Source organism: Daphnia magna, linkage group LG5, assembly GCF_020631705.1.
Source record: "Daphnia magna isolate NIES linkage group LG5, ASM2063170v1.1, whole genome shotgun sequence".
Taxonomy (NCBI): domain Eukaryota; kingdom Metazoa; phylum Arthropoda; class Branchiopoda; order Diplostraca; family Daphniidae; genus Daphnia; species Daphnia magna.
In genome coordinates, this window is record NC_059186.1 from 9,999,112 (window position 1) to 10,014,712 (window position 15,601).

General features: G+C 37.7%; 1 protein-coding gene and 2 long non-coding RNA genes across 6 annotated transcripts; 2 read left to right on the forward strand and 1 right to left on the reverse strand.

The window, feature by feature from the left end:
• Nucleotides 1–419: 419 nt before the first annotated feature.
• On the forward strand, nucleotides 420–2,147 carry LOC116922719. 3 transcript variants are annotated; one of them, XR_004394147.2, is made up of 7 exons: nucleotides 420–732; nucleotides 809–935; nucleotides 1,015–1,170; nucleotides 1,228–1,292; nucleotides 1,353–1,479; nucleotides 1,545–1,710; nucleotides 1,785–2,147. It is a non-coding gene; the product is annotated as an uncharacterized LOC116922719 (long non-coding RNA). The 3 variants fall into 3 exon arrangements; XR_006647049.1 differs by having other exon boundaries at nucleotides 426–727; nucleotides 1,545–2,147; XR_006647048.1 differs by having other exon boundaries at nucleotides 433–732; nucleotides 1,545–2,147.
• A 9,378-nt stretch (nucleotides 2,148–11,525) lies between these two features.
• On the forward strand, nucleotides 11,526–12,771 carry LOC123472501. Its single transcript, XR_006646945.1, has 2 exons — nucleotides 11,526–11,760; nucleotides 12,184–12,771. It is a non-coding gene; the product is annotated as an uncharacterized LOC123472501 (long non-coding RNA).
• LOC116922721 (ran GTPase-activating protein 1) lies at nucleotides 12,579–15,468 on the reverse strand. Of its 2 annotated transcripts, XR_004394150.2 has the most exons (12): nucleotides 15,195–15,468; nucleotides 14,934–15,121; nucleotides 14,671–14,850; nucleotides 14,475–14,609; nucleotides 14,138–14,410; nucleotides 13,865–14,049; nucleotides 13,591–13,777; nucleotides 13,436–13,528; nucleotides 13,161–13,379; nucleotides 12,960–13,090; nucleotides 12,773–12,897; nucleotides 12,579–12,713 (listed from the first exon to the last, which is right to left on the reverse strand). XR_004394150.2 is itself a non-coding variant. In XM_032929105.2 (11 exons), exons 1-11 carry the CDS (start codon nucleotides 15,307–15,309, stop codon nucleotides 12,828–12,830), a joined length of 1,776 nt encoding a protein of 591 aa, XP_032784996.2. In that variant the 5' UTR covers nucleotides 15,310–15,468; the 3' UTR covers nucleotides 12,700–12,827. The 2 variants fall into 2 exon arrangements, 1 of the variants encoding a protein (XP_032784996.2); XM_032929105.2 differs by having other exon boundaries at nucleotides 12,700–12,897.
• Between the last annotated feature and the right edge of the window lie 133 nt (nucleotides 15,469–15,601).

Sequence of the window (15,601 nt, forward strand, 5' to 3'; positions counted from 1 at the left end):
GAACACATCTGAAAAATAGGGAAAAGAGGGGTATGTATAGAGCCCATCGTGAAACCCTGCAAGATGGGAACACATCTGAAAAATAGGGAAAAGAGGGGGTAAATGTATAATTTTATTACCATACCAAAGAATTAGAATAAAATTTTGAAATAATTCACGGGATACAGGAAGGGGATCTAGAAAATTAAGGTGTACAGTTGATAACGTAAAGTTAAATACAATTCCCGCCAATACGTGTGTGTGAAGCACGTATTCAGTACTAACATTAGAAAAAGTAGAAAAATTTCAGAAAGTATACTCCCGCGCCCCTAGCGGTAAGACCGAGCATCGCCTACACGGTGAGATAGAGGATAGCGGTCTTTACTTCGTAGTCTGTGGTTTTGGGTTAGTTTTTCTGATTCCAAGTGTTTGCTACTCTCGATCCGTTTCATCCAAAAATCGATTAATTGAGTGGAAAACTAATATTTTATTTGAAATCAGCTTCTCATTTTTGTTGTAATAGATTGAGTTTTATTGAATTCCAAGTCAAAATTCTAAGCCGAATTTTTATACAATAAGTCGGTCTTAAAATGTCGGGCTTAATTAATAAAGTAAAACTAGATATCTTATCAATAGATGGCTACACTGTTTAGTGGATCGTCTGCAGTAGAAATTCATGGTTCATCAGATGTGGCCTAGTTGTTAGGGATCCGAAATGTGTTCAGGGGGGTGAAGACGTCATTTGAACGTACAGTTCAGTATATTTGCATGTTATTTTTTTCAGTTTTTATTTGCTGCCAGACAATGTTTTCATATCTTTACTCTTTAGGTGCAGTTCCTATCCGCAGCCCCCACTCCTACAGTGTGCAAAAATAGACAGTTGAAAAAATCTGTTCATTGTGCTAATCTGCACAATGCCGGCTTCGACTAAGCAATCTTGAAATGACCTATCAACGGTAATTTTGGTTTATATGTGGCTTTCATATGCAAATCTATTACATATATTTATATTAGCTAAACTGTCATTGAATGCAGGACTACTCAGTATTAAAATACTCTTCCCTTAAGGAAATTTGCAGCTGTGGACTTTTTAGATGACTTGTATCGGAAATATTTTCCTGCTTCTTGGAACAAGGAACATAGGATGTCTTGATGCCAACCAAGTGTCATTGATTGTAAAAAGTTGTTAAGGTATTTGACAAATCTGTAATCGTGTATTCAGTAACTTTTTTGGTATTCTTAAATTAGCAGGAGAAACCTAAAGTTGGAGAATGATACATTTGTTTCCTGTTACTAGTTTTGTAAAACAAATGGTAAATTGGTAATATTAAACAATATGTGACCTATTACTTTAAATAAATTGTTTTCAAAAGTGGGAATTGATTCAAAATCTCAGCTTCCCCGGTAGACACCCATCCACAAAGCCATGGGTGATAGATGATATTCACAGCAGGCATGACTGCGTTGTAAATTGGTATAAATTTTACAAAGTCAAATCAGGTATAACAAAAATGGCATTTTTAAAATTTGTTGTATAGAATTATGTTGCTTCTTTGCTTCATTAGACAGCAGATTAAGATCATGTGTCTACTGTGAAAGAGATCATGTGTCTCAACGCAAATGGCTCTCTCTGTTTGCGACATCAGACCTCCCAGTGTGTCATTCTGATGCAGAGCTCTTGAAATCAAGTTGAACGTTTTGAAACATCTCGGGCCAAAGCTGAAGTTTTAGGTCTTTCGGTTTTTTCTGCTTGTAAAACCCTTGATTAAAACTAATTGAAGTGCAATTTATTGTCTTGTTTGCAGAGGTATTAGAAAAGTCGTCGCTTTTTGGTTAGTTTCTTCGGACGAATTTCAGTAGTTGTTGGTTGTAGGAAACATCCAAAATAACATAGACCACGATGGCAACTCAGGCTAACAAGACATTCTTTGAGTCGATCGAAGAACAGATCATCGCAGTTCCTCAGTCTAAATTATGGTCCTCTTACATGATAAAGGATGACCAACAACTACTGAAATTCGTCAGAACACTTAATGACAATCTGCTTTGGTTATGCTGCGTAAATCCGAACATACCATTCCCCCCTTTCCCGTCTTTTCAGTACATGATCGAAGAAGAACCCGTATCATTAGCTGCTTCCTACATCAGAGCAGAAATAGAATACAATAATAAAGCATACAAAGGATTGGTCCTAATAAGTGCGGGGATACTCACTGCCACTCGATTATTAAAAGAGTGGGGGTTGACAGTCAGAACAGACCAGATCATCAAGGTCACTCCTAAGGCCAACTTGCCATCATCGGCTGGTTGGACCAGTGTGCTAGAAGGGTTCGCCATTCCTAAAACCGTAGTGATTATTGCCCATTCGACAGGAATAAAGTATCTGATGACGCAGCCTAATGTTCCTCAGGATACAAAAGTTTTGTCTGCTGCGTTCTCCGCATTCCCTTGGATTCAGTCTAGGCTGCGTGATCAGTACAATGTGATCAAAGATAACCATCCAGATGTGACTAATATTCTCGGTATCCGGATGCCTCCTGCTAAAACAACATCCTTTTCCGCACTGGAGGTCATGTGTGCTTACACATTGGCTCTTTTAGGACCAACTTACTCTAGAGACGACATGTACAAGAGCCAAATCCGCACCAGATTAAGTGCAGTTGCTGCTGGCATAACATCTGGGTCAGTGGACCTCCAACAAGCAGAAAGTATTATAAACGGCTTTGCGTGGGATCCAAAAATCCATTCTGGAGCAATTGATGAAGTAATGGGGTATGTCTTATGCATTGACAAAGATCTGGATTACGATCCGGAGATACAGGAAGAAAACCTTTGCCCATTACGAACGATCCAAAATGAGTGCTATGATAGTGAGTTTTTTAAGTCTCTGGTTGTACAGATGAGACTGGTGTACCGCAATCACAACTCGTCGTCCATTCGATTTGGCATGAATGTTATCCCTGTCATAAAAAAGGACGTAAAAGCCTTGCCGCAAGTATTTGGTACCGAACTTGACGCTCTGGAAGAAAGAACCAAGCAGTTGATTACTCGTCCCTATATCAACCTCGTCTGCACCGTGGATCCTAAGAATCAAGTCAGTACATATAAGCATGTAGTCTATGCTGGTTTGTTGTTTCATGGTAAGAACTTGAGCGATGAAGCAGATAGGAAGGAATGGGAAAAGTACAATGTAGAGGCTATAGCCAAGACTCTTGACCGATCTGACGTTAGAGCAGTAATAGCTACAGTAGTGGATAGTCTTCCTAGACTATCAGTAGACGCTTTAGCTAAATACATCGCCAAGAAGACCAATTCGGATGCAGAACTAGTTCTAGAAAACAAGCCCACAGATCTAATAGACCAAGTTTTCACTATCTGCTTGGGTTTTGATGAGCCAGGAGAGTGGGCCAAGAGTAGACAATCTACATTGGCCAAAACTCAATATAACAAGTTTATGACAGAAGCGTCGGATCTGGTCAAGAAATTAGTTAAGGACAAACACGCTGATATGATTACACGGACTGTCTCTATTCTTGATTTAGCAGATCGACAATCAGCTGTACAATCAGAAAACGATTGGTGATATTTCCCGCACACGTATCGCAAATGAAGCCCTACCTCGCAGGATACTGCAGCCGGAGTGAAGACTCGGAGGTTAACTCGACTGATGATGAAAGCTGTGTTAGCGGGGAAACAACGGACGGCGAGTCGAGGGTGTCCGAAGAGGTGGAAGGAACGGATGATTCCGAGGGGGACTCCCCCGAAGAAGAAAGAGAGCTCAATGACAGACCGGTAATACCAGATGAGTCCGTAGAGCCTACCAGATGGCCGAAACGGAATAGGAATCCACCAAGGTGGCAGAGAGATTACGTTGTATCGAATGACCAAGAGGATGACTCCCCTCACGTAACGTTCCTCGAGTATATTACCGCTTAATAGTCTTCCGTCCGCTATATGTACATGTTACTGCTCAGTTATTGTTTTAAGTGCCTTATCTGTTGTCCTGTGCAGTGAGTCAATCTGTGATTTTGTTTGATTATTGATAATTATTGTCAGTTTTATGGTCTTGTAAAATTGTCCTGTGTGGGTTGTGTCATATAAGAAGATGTCCTGTGTGGGTTGTGTCTTATAAGAAGATGTCCTGTGTGGGTTTTGTCATATAAGAAAAATGTCCTGTGTGGGTTGTGTCGTATATAAAAAAATGTCCTGTGTGGGTTTGGTTGTGCTAAAAGAACCTCTTTGAAGGATTCAGAAATTGTCGCTCGAGGACGAGCGAATGTTGTCAGGAAAGGCCGAATGTGGCGGTACGGGATAGTCCCAATCCCGACCGCTAGGTGGCGAACGATAGAAGACGCGTTGGGGAAGGAGAGACCGGCAGTTGGGCGCGAGACGTAGAGCAGAGCAGGCAGAAGAGCATCGTCCTCCAACAGTTCATTTTTGTTTCTTTTGTGTTTTAGTTCGTTCCTTAATGGTGGATGAGCTGTTAAGCGCCCGTCTTCCGCCTGAACGGACACTCCCGACTCGATGAGCCAGTCTGCTCCCAAAATGAGTGGACTCACGGAATCCCAAAGGACGTACACAGTCCTCAATTCCACCTCTGTTCCCTTAAAACGAACATTGAACCGCACGGTTCCGTAACATCGGGTAACACTCTGATCAGCCATCCTTAAAAATTTGTCGTCCAACGGCATTATTTCAAAACCCATAGCCTCGACTTCCTGTAGCCGCATTATACTAACACAGGCCCCACTGTCGACCAAAGCCTCCATTTTTCCTTCTCCGTCGTCATTAATTATTTGCACTGTCACGTTAGGTAGCCGCTCTCTGTAATTGATGCCTTTTCTTTCGCATGGCCCAATGGATCCTACTGCCGGCCCGACTCCGTCGTCTACGTCTTCCGCTGTAGTGCCCGAAAACATGGGAATATCTTTTGCTGCTCGCTGATAATCCGGCTGCCCACCCATAGCTCCATTCTGGACTGCCATCTGAGCCGTAAGGGCCACAAGCGCGTCGATCAAGTCTTGTTGGTTCGCCATTGTGGGTTGATTATTACAGTTATTTCCGGCCGCGCACCCACAGCGTAATGAGCACGAGTCGTTTCTATTTGCGCAAACACAGTTTCTACAATGTCCTACTGTGCACCTACACGGTCTAAGAGACATAAACGAGAGCAGTGTTGTCTTATTTGTATTAATTTTTTACAAAAGAAATACAACAGTATCAGTCAATACGGCCGAGAACGATACAACCGATTAGAATCATACGATTTGCGTTTTCCTCCTCTTGCTTCCCGATCTACCCGGCGACGAATAAAACGTCCAGCTGAGTCCCGGGGTTGAGGGCGGATTATGTCCCGACGCTCCGTTCTTCCGTTCCCTGATCCTTCTTCGTGATCCGTCTAACCTTTCCTCCCGGATGCATTGTTCTACCTCGGCGTTCTGAAGGTACCTTTCATACAGAAAAGCCGACTGGTCTGGACGAACGGGTAGGGGCTGTGTCTCCAACTCGGTGAATTCCGGACCCCCTATGTCGAGTTCGGCCTTTGCTTCTGAATGTGGGCCCTCTTCCACAGCTACTTGCTCCAATTCTGAACAAATACCCGCAACCGCAGATTGGGTGGCTTTCCAAGACACGGACTACGCGTGGCTGCCACTCTTCCGGAATAGATCCATCCGATTGTTGCTCTTTCGCTTCCTTTTCGTCCCTTCTTTTCAAAGCCCTTTTCTCTCTATTATATTTATTCTTACGATCCTTATATCCCTGACTCCTCTTCTTCTTTTCTTTTGTACCGGTGGATGGCCGCACGTCGGACAGGTGGGCAAAATTTCACCACTGGCTCTGCGTTCAGCAACCAGACGATAATTAATATTAAGCAATATTTTTTAAACGGCTAATCTAAAGAAAAAACCAATGACTAAATCGAAATCTGCGTTCAATTTCGATTATGCCGTCTGATTTTTGGAGAATTTTAAGAGATGTCATTTTTGGCCGATTTTGACAAAAGTGGAAAGGCTTTACCCTTCCCACTTTTTCATTTTTGGCCAAATTTCAAATTTGGCTTAAAATACATGATTTAGTTTCAGAATTGAATGAAAATCACGGAAATCAGGTTTATTTTTCTATTGGTCTTATAGTTTTTCATTTACACGTTAAAAACCATAAATGAAGTTAATGCGCTAACAGAACTGTTTTCGTTAATTTTTTAAACGGCTAGTCTAAAGAGAAAACCAATGACTAAATTGATATCAGCGTTCAATTTCCATTATGCCGTCTGATTTTTGGAGAATTTCAAGAGATGTCGTTTTTGGCCGATTTTGACAAAAGTGGAAAGGCTATACCCCTCCCACTTTTTCATTTTTTGGCCAAATTTCAAATTTGGCTTAAAATACATGATTTAGTTTCAGAATTGAATGAAAATCACGATAATCAGGTTTATTTTTCTATTGGTCTTATAGTTTTTCATTTACACGTTAAAAACCATAAATGAAGTTGGTGCGCTAACAGAACTGTTTTCGTTAATTTTTTAAACGGCTAGTCTAAAGAGAAAACCAATGACTAAATTGATATCAGCGTTCAATTTCCATTATGCCGTCTGATTTTTGGAGAATTTTAAGAGATGTCATTTTTGGCCGATTTTGACAAAAGTGGAAAGGCTATACCCTTCCCACTTTTTCATTTTTGGCCAAATTTCAAATTTGGCTTAAAATACATGATTAAGTTTCAGAATTGAATGAAAATCACGGAAATCAGGTTTATTTTTCTATTGGTCTTATAGTTTTTCATTTACACGTTAAAAACCATAAATGAAGTTGGTGCGCTAACAGAACTGTTTTCGTTAATTTTTTAAACGGCTAGTCTAAAGAGAAAACCAATGACTAAATTGATATCAGCGTTCAATTTCCATTATGCCGTCTGATTTTTGGAGAATTTCAAGAGATGTCGTTTTTGGCCGATTTTGACAAAAGTGGAAAGGCTATACCCTTCCCACTTTTTCATTTTTGGCTAAATTTCAAATTTGGCTTAAAATACATGATTTAGTTTCAGAATTGAATGAAAATCACGGAAATCAGGTTTATTTTTCTATTGGTCTTATAGTTTTTCATTTACACGTTAAAAACCATAAATGAAGTTGGTGCTCTAACAGAACTGTTTTCGTTAATTTTTTTAACGGCTAGTCTTAAGAGAAAACCAATGACTAAATTGAAATCTGCGTTCAATTTCGATTATGCCATCTTATTTTTGGAGAATTTTAAGAGATGTCATTTTTGGCCGATTTTGACAAAAGTGGAAAGGCTATACCCTTCCCACTTTTTCATTTTTGGCCAAATTTCAAATTTGGCTTAAAATACATGATTTAGTTCCAGAATTGAATGAAAATCACGGAAATCAGGTTTATTTTTCTATTGGTTCTATAGTTTTTCATTTACACGTTAAAAACCATAAATGAAGTTGGTGCGCTAACAGAACATTTTTCGTTAATTTTTTAAACGGCTAGTCTAAAGAGAAAACCAATGACTAAATTGATATCAGCGTTCAATTTCCATAATGCCGTCTGATTTTTGGAGAATTTCAAGAGATGTCGTTTTTGGCCGATTTTGACAAAAGTGGAAAGGCTATACCCTTCCCACTTTTTCATTTTTGGCTAAATTTCAAATTTGGCTTAAAATACATGATTTAGATTCAGAATTGAATGAAAATCACGGAAATCAGGTTTATTTTTTTATTGGTTTTATAGTTTTTCAGTTACATGTTAAAAACCATAAATGAAGTTGGTGCGCTAACTGAACTATTTTCGTTAATTTTTTTAACGGCTAGTCTAAAGAGAAAACCAATGACTAAATCGAAATCTTCGTTCAATTTCGATTATGCCGTCTGATTTTTGGAGAATTTTAAGAGATGTCATTTTTGGCCGATTTTGACAAAAGTGGAAAGGCTATACCCTTCCCACTTTTTCATTTTTGGCCAAATTTCAAATTTGGCTTAAAATACATGATTTAGTTTCAGAATTGAATGAAAATCACGGAAATCAGGTTTATTTTTCTATTGGTCTTATAGTTTTTCATTTACAGGTTAAAAACCATAAATGAAGTTGGTGCGCTAACAGAACTGTTTTCGTTAATTTTTTAAACGGCTAGTCTAAAGAGAAAACCAATGACTAAATTGATATCAGCGTTCAATTTCCATTATGCCGTCTGATTTTTAGAGAATTTCAAGAGATGTTGTTTTTGGCCGATTTTGACAAAAGTGGAAAGGCTATACCCTTCCCACTTTTTCATTTTTGGCTAAATTTCAAATTTGGCTTAAAATACATGATTTAGTTTCAGAATTGAATGAAAATCACGGAAATCAGGTTTATTTTTCTATTGGTCTTATAGTTTTTCATTTACACGTTAAAAACCATAAATGAAGTTGGTGCGCTAACAGAACTGTTTTCGTTAATTTTTTAAACGGCTAGTCTAAAGAGAAAACCAATGACTAAATTGATATCAGCGTTCAATTTCCATTATGCCGTCTGATTTTTGGAGAATTTCAAGAGATGTCGTTTTTGGCCGATTTTGACAAAAGTGGAAAGGCTATACCCTTCCCACTTTTTCATTTTTGGCTAAATTTCAAATTTGGCTTAAAATACATGATTTAGATTCAGAATTGAATGAAAATCACGGAAATCAGGTTTATTTTTTTATTGGTCTTATAGTTTTTCAGTTACATGTTAAAAACCATAAATGAAGTTGGTGCGCTAACTGAACTATTTTCGTTAATTTTTTTAACGGCTAGTCTAAAGAGAAAACCAATGACTAAATCGAAATCTTCGTTCAATTTCGATTATGCCGTCTGATTTTTGGAGAATTTTAAGAGATGTCATTTTTGGCCGATTTTGACAAAAGTGGAAAGGCTATACCCTTCCCACTTTTTCATTTTTGGCCAAATTTCAAATTTGGCTTAAAATACATGATTTAGTTTCAGAATTGAATGAAAATCACGGAAATCAGGTTTATTTTTCTATTGGTCTTATAGTTTTTCATTTACAGGTTAAAAACCATAAATGAAGTTGGTGCGCTAACAGAACTGTTTTCGTTAATTTTTTAAACGGCTAGTCTAAAGAGAAAACCAATGACTAAATTGATATCAGCGTTCAATTTCCATTATGCCGTCTGATTTTTAGAGAATTTCAAGAGATGTTGTTTTTGGCCGATTGTGACAAAAGTGGAAAGGCTATACCCTTCCCACTTTTTCATTTTTGGCTAAATTTCAAATTTGGCTTAAAATACATGATTTAGTTTCAGAATTGAATGAAAATCACGGAAATCAGGTTTATTTTTCTATTGGTCTTATAGTTTTTCATTTACACGTTAAAAACCATAAATGAAGTTGGTGCGCTAACAGAACTGTTTTCGTTAATTTTTTAAACGGCTAGTCTAAAGAGAAAACCAATGACTAAATTGATATCAGCGTTCAATTTCCATTATGCCGTCTGATTTTTGGAGAATTTCAAGAGATGTCGTTTTTGGCCGATTTTGACAAAAGTGGAAAGGCTATACCCTTCCCACTTTTTCATTTTTGGCTAAATTTCAAATTTGGCTTAAAAAACATGATTTAGTTTCAGAATTGAATGAAAATCACGGAAATCAGGTTTATTTTTCTATTGGTCTTATAGTTTTTCATTTACACGTTAAAAACCATAAATGAAGTTGGTGCTCTAACAGAACTGTTTTCGTTAATTTTTTTAACGGCTAGTCTTAAGAGAAAACCAATGACTAAATTGAAATCTGCGTTCAATTTCGATTATGCCATCTTATTTTTGGAGAATTTTAAGAGATGTCATTTTTGGCCCATTTTGACAAAAGTGGAAAGGCTATACCCTTCCCACTTTTTCATTTTTGGCCAAATTTCAAATTTGGCTTAAAATACATGATTTAGTTCCAGAATTGAATGAAAATCACGGAAATCAGGTTTATTTTTCTATTGGTTCTATAGTTTTTCATTTACACGTTAAAAACCATAAATGAAGTTGGTGCGCTAACAGAACATTTTTCGTTAATTTTTTAAACGGCTAGTCTAAAGAGAAAACCAATGACTAAATTGATATCAGCGTTCAATTTCCATAATGCCGTCTGATTTTTGGAGAATTTCAAGAGATGTCGTTTTTGGCCGATTTTGACAAAAGTGGAATTTACCCTTCCCACTTTTTCATTTTTGGCTAAATTTCAAATTTGGCTTAAAATACATGATTTAGATTCAGAATTGAATGAAAATCACGGAAATCAGGTTTATTTTTCTATTGGTCTTATAGTTAAATATTTACATATGTCCTATAGTTTTTCATTTACACGTTAAAAACCATAAATGAAGTTGGTGCTCTAACAGAACTGTTTTCGTTAATTTTTTGAACGGCTAGTCTTAAGAGAAAACCAATGACTAAATTGAAATCTGCGTTCAATTTCGATTATGCCATCTTATTTTTGGAGAATTTTAAGAGATGTCATTTTTGGCCGATTTTGACAAAAGTGGAAAGGCTATACCCTTCCCACTTTTTCAATTTTGGCCAAATTTCAAATTTGGCTTAAAATACATGATTTAGTTTCAGAATTGAATGAAAATCACGGAAATCAGGTTTATTTTTCTATTGGTCTTATAGTTTTTCATTTACACGTTAAAAACCATAAATGAAGTTGGTGCGCTAACAGAACTGTTTTCGTTAATTTTTTAAACGGCTAGTCTAAAGAGAAAACCAATGACTAAATTGATATCAGCGTTCAATTTCCATAATGCCGTCTGATTTTTGGAGAATTTCAAGAGATGTCGTTTTTGGCCGATTTTGACAAAAGTGGAAAGGCTATACCCTTCCCACTTTTTCATTTTTGGCTAAATTTCAAATTTGGCTTAAAATACATGATTTAGATTCAGAATTGAATGAAAATCACGGAAATCAGGTTTATTTTTTTATTGGTCTTATAGTTTTTCAGTTACATGTTAAAAACCATAAAGTAAGTTGGTGCGCTAACTGAACTATTTTCGTTAATTTTTTTATCGGCTAGTCTAAAGAGAAAAACAATGACTAAATCGAAATCTTCGTTCAATTTCGATTATGCCGTCTGATTTTTGGAGAATTTTAAGAGATGTCATTTTTGGCCGATTTTGACAAAAGTGGAAAGGCTATACCCTTCTCACTTTTTCATTTTTGGCCAAATTTCAAATTTGGCTTAAAATACATGATTTAGATTCAGAATTGAATGAAAATCACGGTAATCAGGTTTATTTTTTTATTGGTCTTATAGTTTTTCATTTACATGTTAAAAACCATAAATGAAGTCGGTGCGCTAACAGAACTGTTTTCGTTAATTTTTTAAACGGCTAGTCTTAAGAGAAAACCAATGACTAAATTGAAATCAGCGTTCAATTTCGATTATGCCGTCTGATTTTTGGAGAATTTCATGAGATGTCGTTTTTGGCCGATTTTGATAAAAGTGGGAAGGCGGGATGAAGGCGTTGATGATCAGCGCACGCCTCATAGGACATGTATACGGAGTCTGTTTTGCCGGAAGAGCAAACGGTTTCCGAGATATTATTTCGAATTGGCGACCAGGCCGTACCCTATCGGGAACTTCCTGAATGGAGTGAGGGCCCCTAGTGAAACCCTCCAACAGAATTATGTTAGTACTTTTCAATATCTTACTTCATGTATCACGTTCTACTAGATCTGGCTAGATGCATAGACTTCGCAATGTTCTTTCAATGGTTCGTCTGCTACCGAACTGTCGCGAATGCCACGAGGAATTACATGTCGATTTCGGATGGCTGCACTTTTCTGCACTGGTGCAATTGCCCCGAGAAAAAGTTGTTCGAGTGGTAATCTTAGTGCAATCCACTTTTTCGGTGCATCGAATTTGTACGTTCCAGTGGCACTCCGGCACCGCCCGAGGTCACTCGAAAACTGCACTTTCTTGCCCGACCTTTTTAGTCAGTGCAAGCGGTGCAGTGCAATTTCTAGCAGACGAATTTAGAGAGTGTGTTGTTTAGTGATAGGAGCCTTTTTTTCTTTCGTCTGCTACTTCCTCCAGGGCGTAAAAAGTGAAAAAAGTGTTCGAGTGTAACGTTTATTTTCTGACAACCCGGTGGAGTGCATGACGTCACATGACCCTTCTCGCTCCGAGCCAGTGTGCACTGGCTACTGCACCGAGTGCAGCCATCCGAAATCGACAACAGTTTTATACTTTTAAAACCCTTCACCGATCCATCTTTTATTATTCTTCCAGCTTCTCTTAGCTACGCACTGGGTATTCTCCCCTTGTGGTTCAATTTTGAGGCAGTGTTTTCGCCTGCTTTGGTTGACACGCAATTTTTAAAAAGGAGATTCCTCTTCAAAAGTTGCATGCAGATGATGTACACATCGTACACATATATGTTATCTGAATCAGTAAAAAATTTTCTCGTCAATTTTCGTTTTTATTTTTCTTCTGGTTTGATATGCCATCTGTTATCTCTCACAATCTCGTCTCACCAAACCATGTTCCACTTACTTTGCAAGAGAACAAGTTTGCTTCAATCTGGGGCTTGTTTTTTTTTTTTAATTAAAAATAAAACCATTAAAAACTAAGCTGTTATGCAAAATATTTTGTTTATTATTTTAAATGCTTGTTAGACTTATTAGAAACCATGTTATCGTAATCAGCGTTTAGTCTGGTTTAATATGTAAACTTCTGTGATCAAATTCAATGTATGTGATGTGTGGTAATCTGAAATTTTTATTTTGCTCAAGAAGGAAGGAAAGAAATAAAAATATTGTTTAAGATACCTGAAGTGAAATGAATGAAAATATGAGCAAATCATTAAAGAATGCCTCTTCATCTTCAGGGCTTATTCAGAGCTTTCCTTAACCTTACAGATTCTTCTTTGTAGATTTCGAAAGCCTGCTGAGGCCTGATTATCACAAAATAAGTTGTTTTATCTGGTAATGTTGGTTAAGGTGGTCACCATATTACCGCGAAAAGAAGGTTTCCAGTGACTGAAGGGTACTGGGTGGAATGCAGCCGGGATTGGTTGTGATGATGCGTTCCAGAATCAGAAAGAATCCACTTAATGGCCACGAAGGCCGAAATCGTTTATCCTCACTCTGAAAGGAACTCATTTGCACATTAAGAAAGATACGTCATTCAAGGATATTCCGAAAACTTTAATAATACCTTTAAAAGACCCATGTAAATGAAGAATGTATTGTTACATAAGGCCATCTTCTCTGTAGTCTTGGCTTTTTCAAACGCCACTTTCAATATTATTTCCACTAACTGCTGAACTTCTTCAAGTAACTGCTTTTCTGATCTCAGATTAACAGTTGAACTCAGTTTCATAATGACCTCAGCGTAGACATCAAAAATTTCGTCCGGCTTGGAAGCTATCACACTCTATAAAACGCGAATGGTTGAAATCATGGTGGCAAATGTTTTGGGTGCTAACTTACGTCGATATGCTGTAGAATCAACGGCATTTTTTGGTCGCCTAAGCCGTAAAAGCGCGCCGACGTAGGTGCATTAAGAAAGGCTTCCACATTCAACTGAAAAGATTAGAAAATGGCGATAGATTAGGAAATCTGGGGGACTTATGAACGCGAAATACCGGAATATTTTCGTTTGCGGTGAGATGGGCCAGGTTAGTATTAATTTGATGCACGGCATCATCCGTTGGGATGTGCTCGACATTCTTTTCTTTATCTTGGATATCCGTTTTTTCTTCATGTTCTTCGTCACTCTCCTCCTCCTCACCACTTTCTTCTTCTTCGCTGCTTGGTTCACCTTCATCATCACTTTACGGCAAGGCCAAAAGGAGAATTTAAAAAATATACATCGCATACAGATGACCAGATGTAAAATTACACAGATGAATTTGGTACCTTAAACTCTGCAGAACTTTTTTATCACCAAAGGGATTAAAGATATTTTTAAGTTCCAGACATCCATCTTCGCCGAATTGGTTGCCATTTAGATCACAAATTGTAAGCATTTTTTTGTTTTTTAGTGAATTAGCCAATTGCTTGGCTCCAGGCAGATTAATTTCGCCGTGATTCATATACACTTCCTAAGAAAGGATGCATGATTTGTTCACTTCAAGATAAGCGAATGACATACGACAGCATAGAATAGATAATTGATGGAACTAGATTTGCCTTTAGATGCTCGTGTCCACTGGACAGGGCCTTGGCCAGGAATTCTGCTCCTTTCGTACGGATTAAACAATCGCCGAAATTGATCACGGATAGTTGCTGCCATTTCGGAAGAGCTTCCGCAATAGCTTGTGATCCTCGCCAAGTGAATGTGTTATCATTCAAGTTGAGGATTTTTAGATCAGGGTTGTAAACAAGTGCGCTGGCCAAGGCAGAAATACCAGGATGTCTAATAAAATTTTGCGGCATCTGAACCTCTTCCAGGGTCCCTACAGCCTAAATGAAAAAGTAAACAGGTTCAAATAATTGACAAATGATTTATACCATTGTTAATAATTACCTTAAAAAATTCTGAGAGGGCAATAGCTCCCTCGTTCTCCAGGCGATTTCTTCCAACAATGAAAGTTTTAAGAGTCAATGGTGAGCCAGCATCTTTACTAGCTTTAAGACAGTCATTTAAAGCTTGGGCAAGCATCTTAAATGAAGGATGACAATGTAATACAATTTTAAAAATTAATCAATTCCTGTTGTATTACCCTTCCTCCATAAATCCCAAGGCCATTATTGTTGAGTCTTATACACTTCAGAGAGTAACAGACCGGGCTTTTCAAAAACTGCACCAGACCTTCCATTCCAACAGGACCTAATGCATTATCACTCAAGTCTAATTCAACCAAGTTAGCTTTTGCCAAGATTAGGCCACCACCTAAGAAGCTCTTTAGAAAAAAACAACAACAACAAAAAACAAACAGGTGTAGTAGAATAAGTGTTCTAATTTTTAGGCCCACCATTAAATTACCAAAGCTTTTGGAATCTCATCTTTCAAGCGGCCTGTGAATGCATCCTTCCACAGTGCCCTTTGGAATGTTGGCTTTGATTCAAGAGCTTTTGCTATGGATTTGGCAGCTTCTACCCCAAGAGTGTTTCCTTCGAGAATTAGTCCTGTCAAACCTTTTGCAGCATGAATTGCATCAACAATAGGTTGGGCTAATAAAAAAATTGAAAAAAAAAATGTTGATTAAAGAATGGCATTAACGTGGCAAGAATCATCAGAACAAACCGTCGGTTTCTGTGTCTAACTTAAGTCCTTTCCCGCTAAAATCTACTATTTCTTCTTTCGTACGAAAGTCTTTGGTTTCAGAGCTCCAGCTCAACTTATTTTCTGTTAAATGCATTTCGGCTGGATGTACAGGATGGTTTCCACGGTTCAAGCAAGATGACAGTCACTAAAGTAATATTATTTACCACTAAGCCAAAAATTTCACGTGCTGATTTCAAAGCTAACAATTTTTTTGGACTCCACTTCCAAGCAGAAATTTCTCTTCGTCCAGTGTTTACATATTTTCAAATAGTAGGCACGCAAAAGTATGTTGTTAATTAATGATTAATGTTTTAAACAGTGCTAGGCTCTAAATATCAATAAATATGTCATTCTCAAATTTTAATTCTTGTAATAAAAGTTAAAAT

Coding starts and splice junctions, on each gene's coding strand:
- LOC116922721 (XM_032929105.2), bottom strand. CDS start 15,309: ATGCATTTAACAGAAAATAAGTTGAGCTGGAGCTCTGAAACCAAAGAC. Junction 14,851..14,933: donor ATGAGATTCCAAAAGCTTTG/GTAATTTAATGG, acceptor TTTTTTCTAAAG/AGCTTCTTAGGTGGTGGCCT. Junction 13,778..13,864: donor AAAGTTCTGCAGAGTTTAAG/GTACCAAATTCA, acceptor CTTGCCGTAAAG/TGATGATGAAGGTGAACCAA.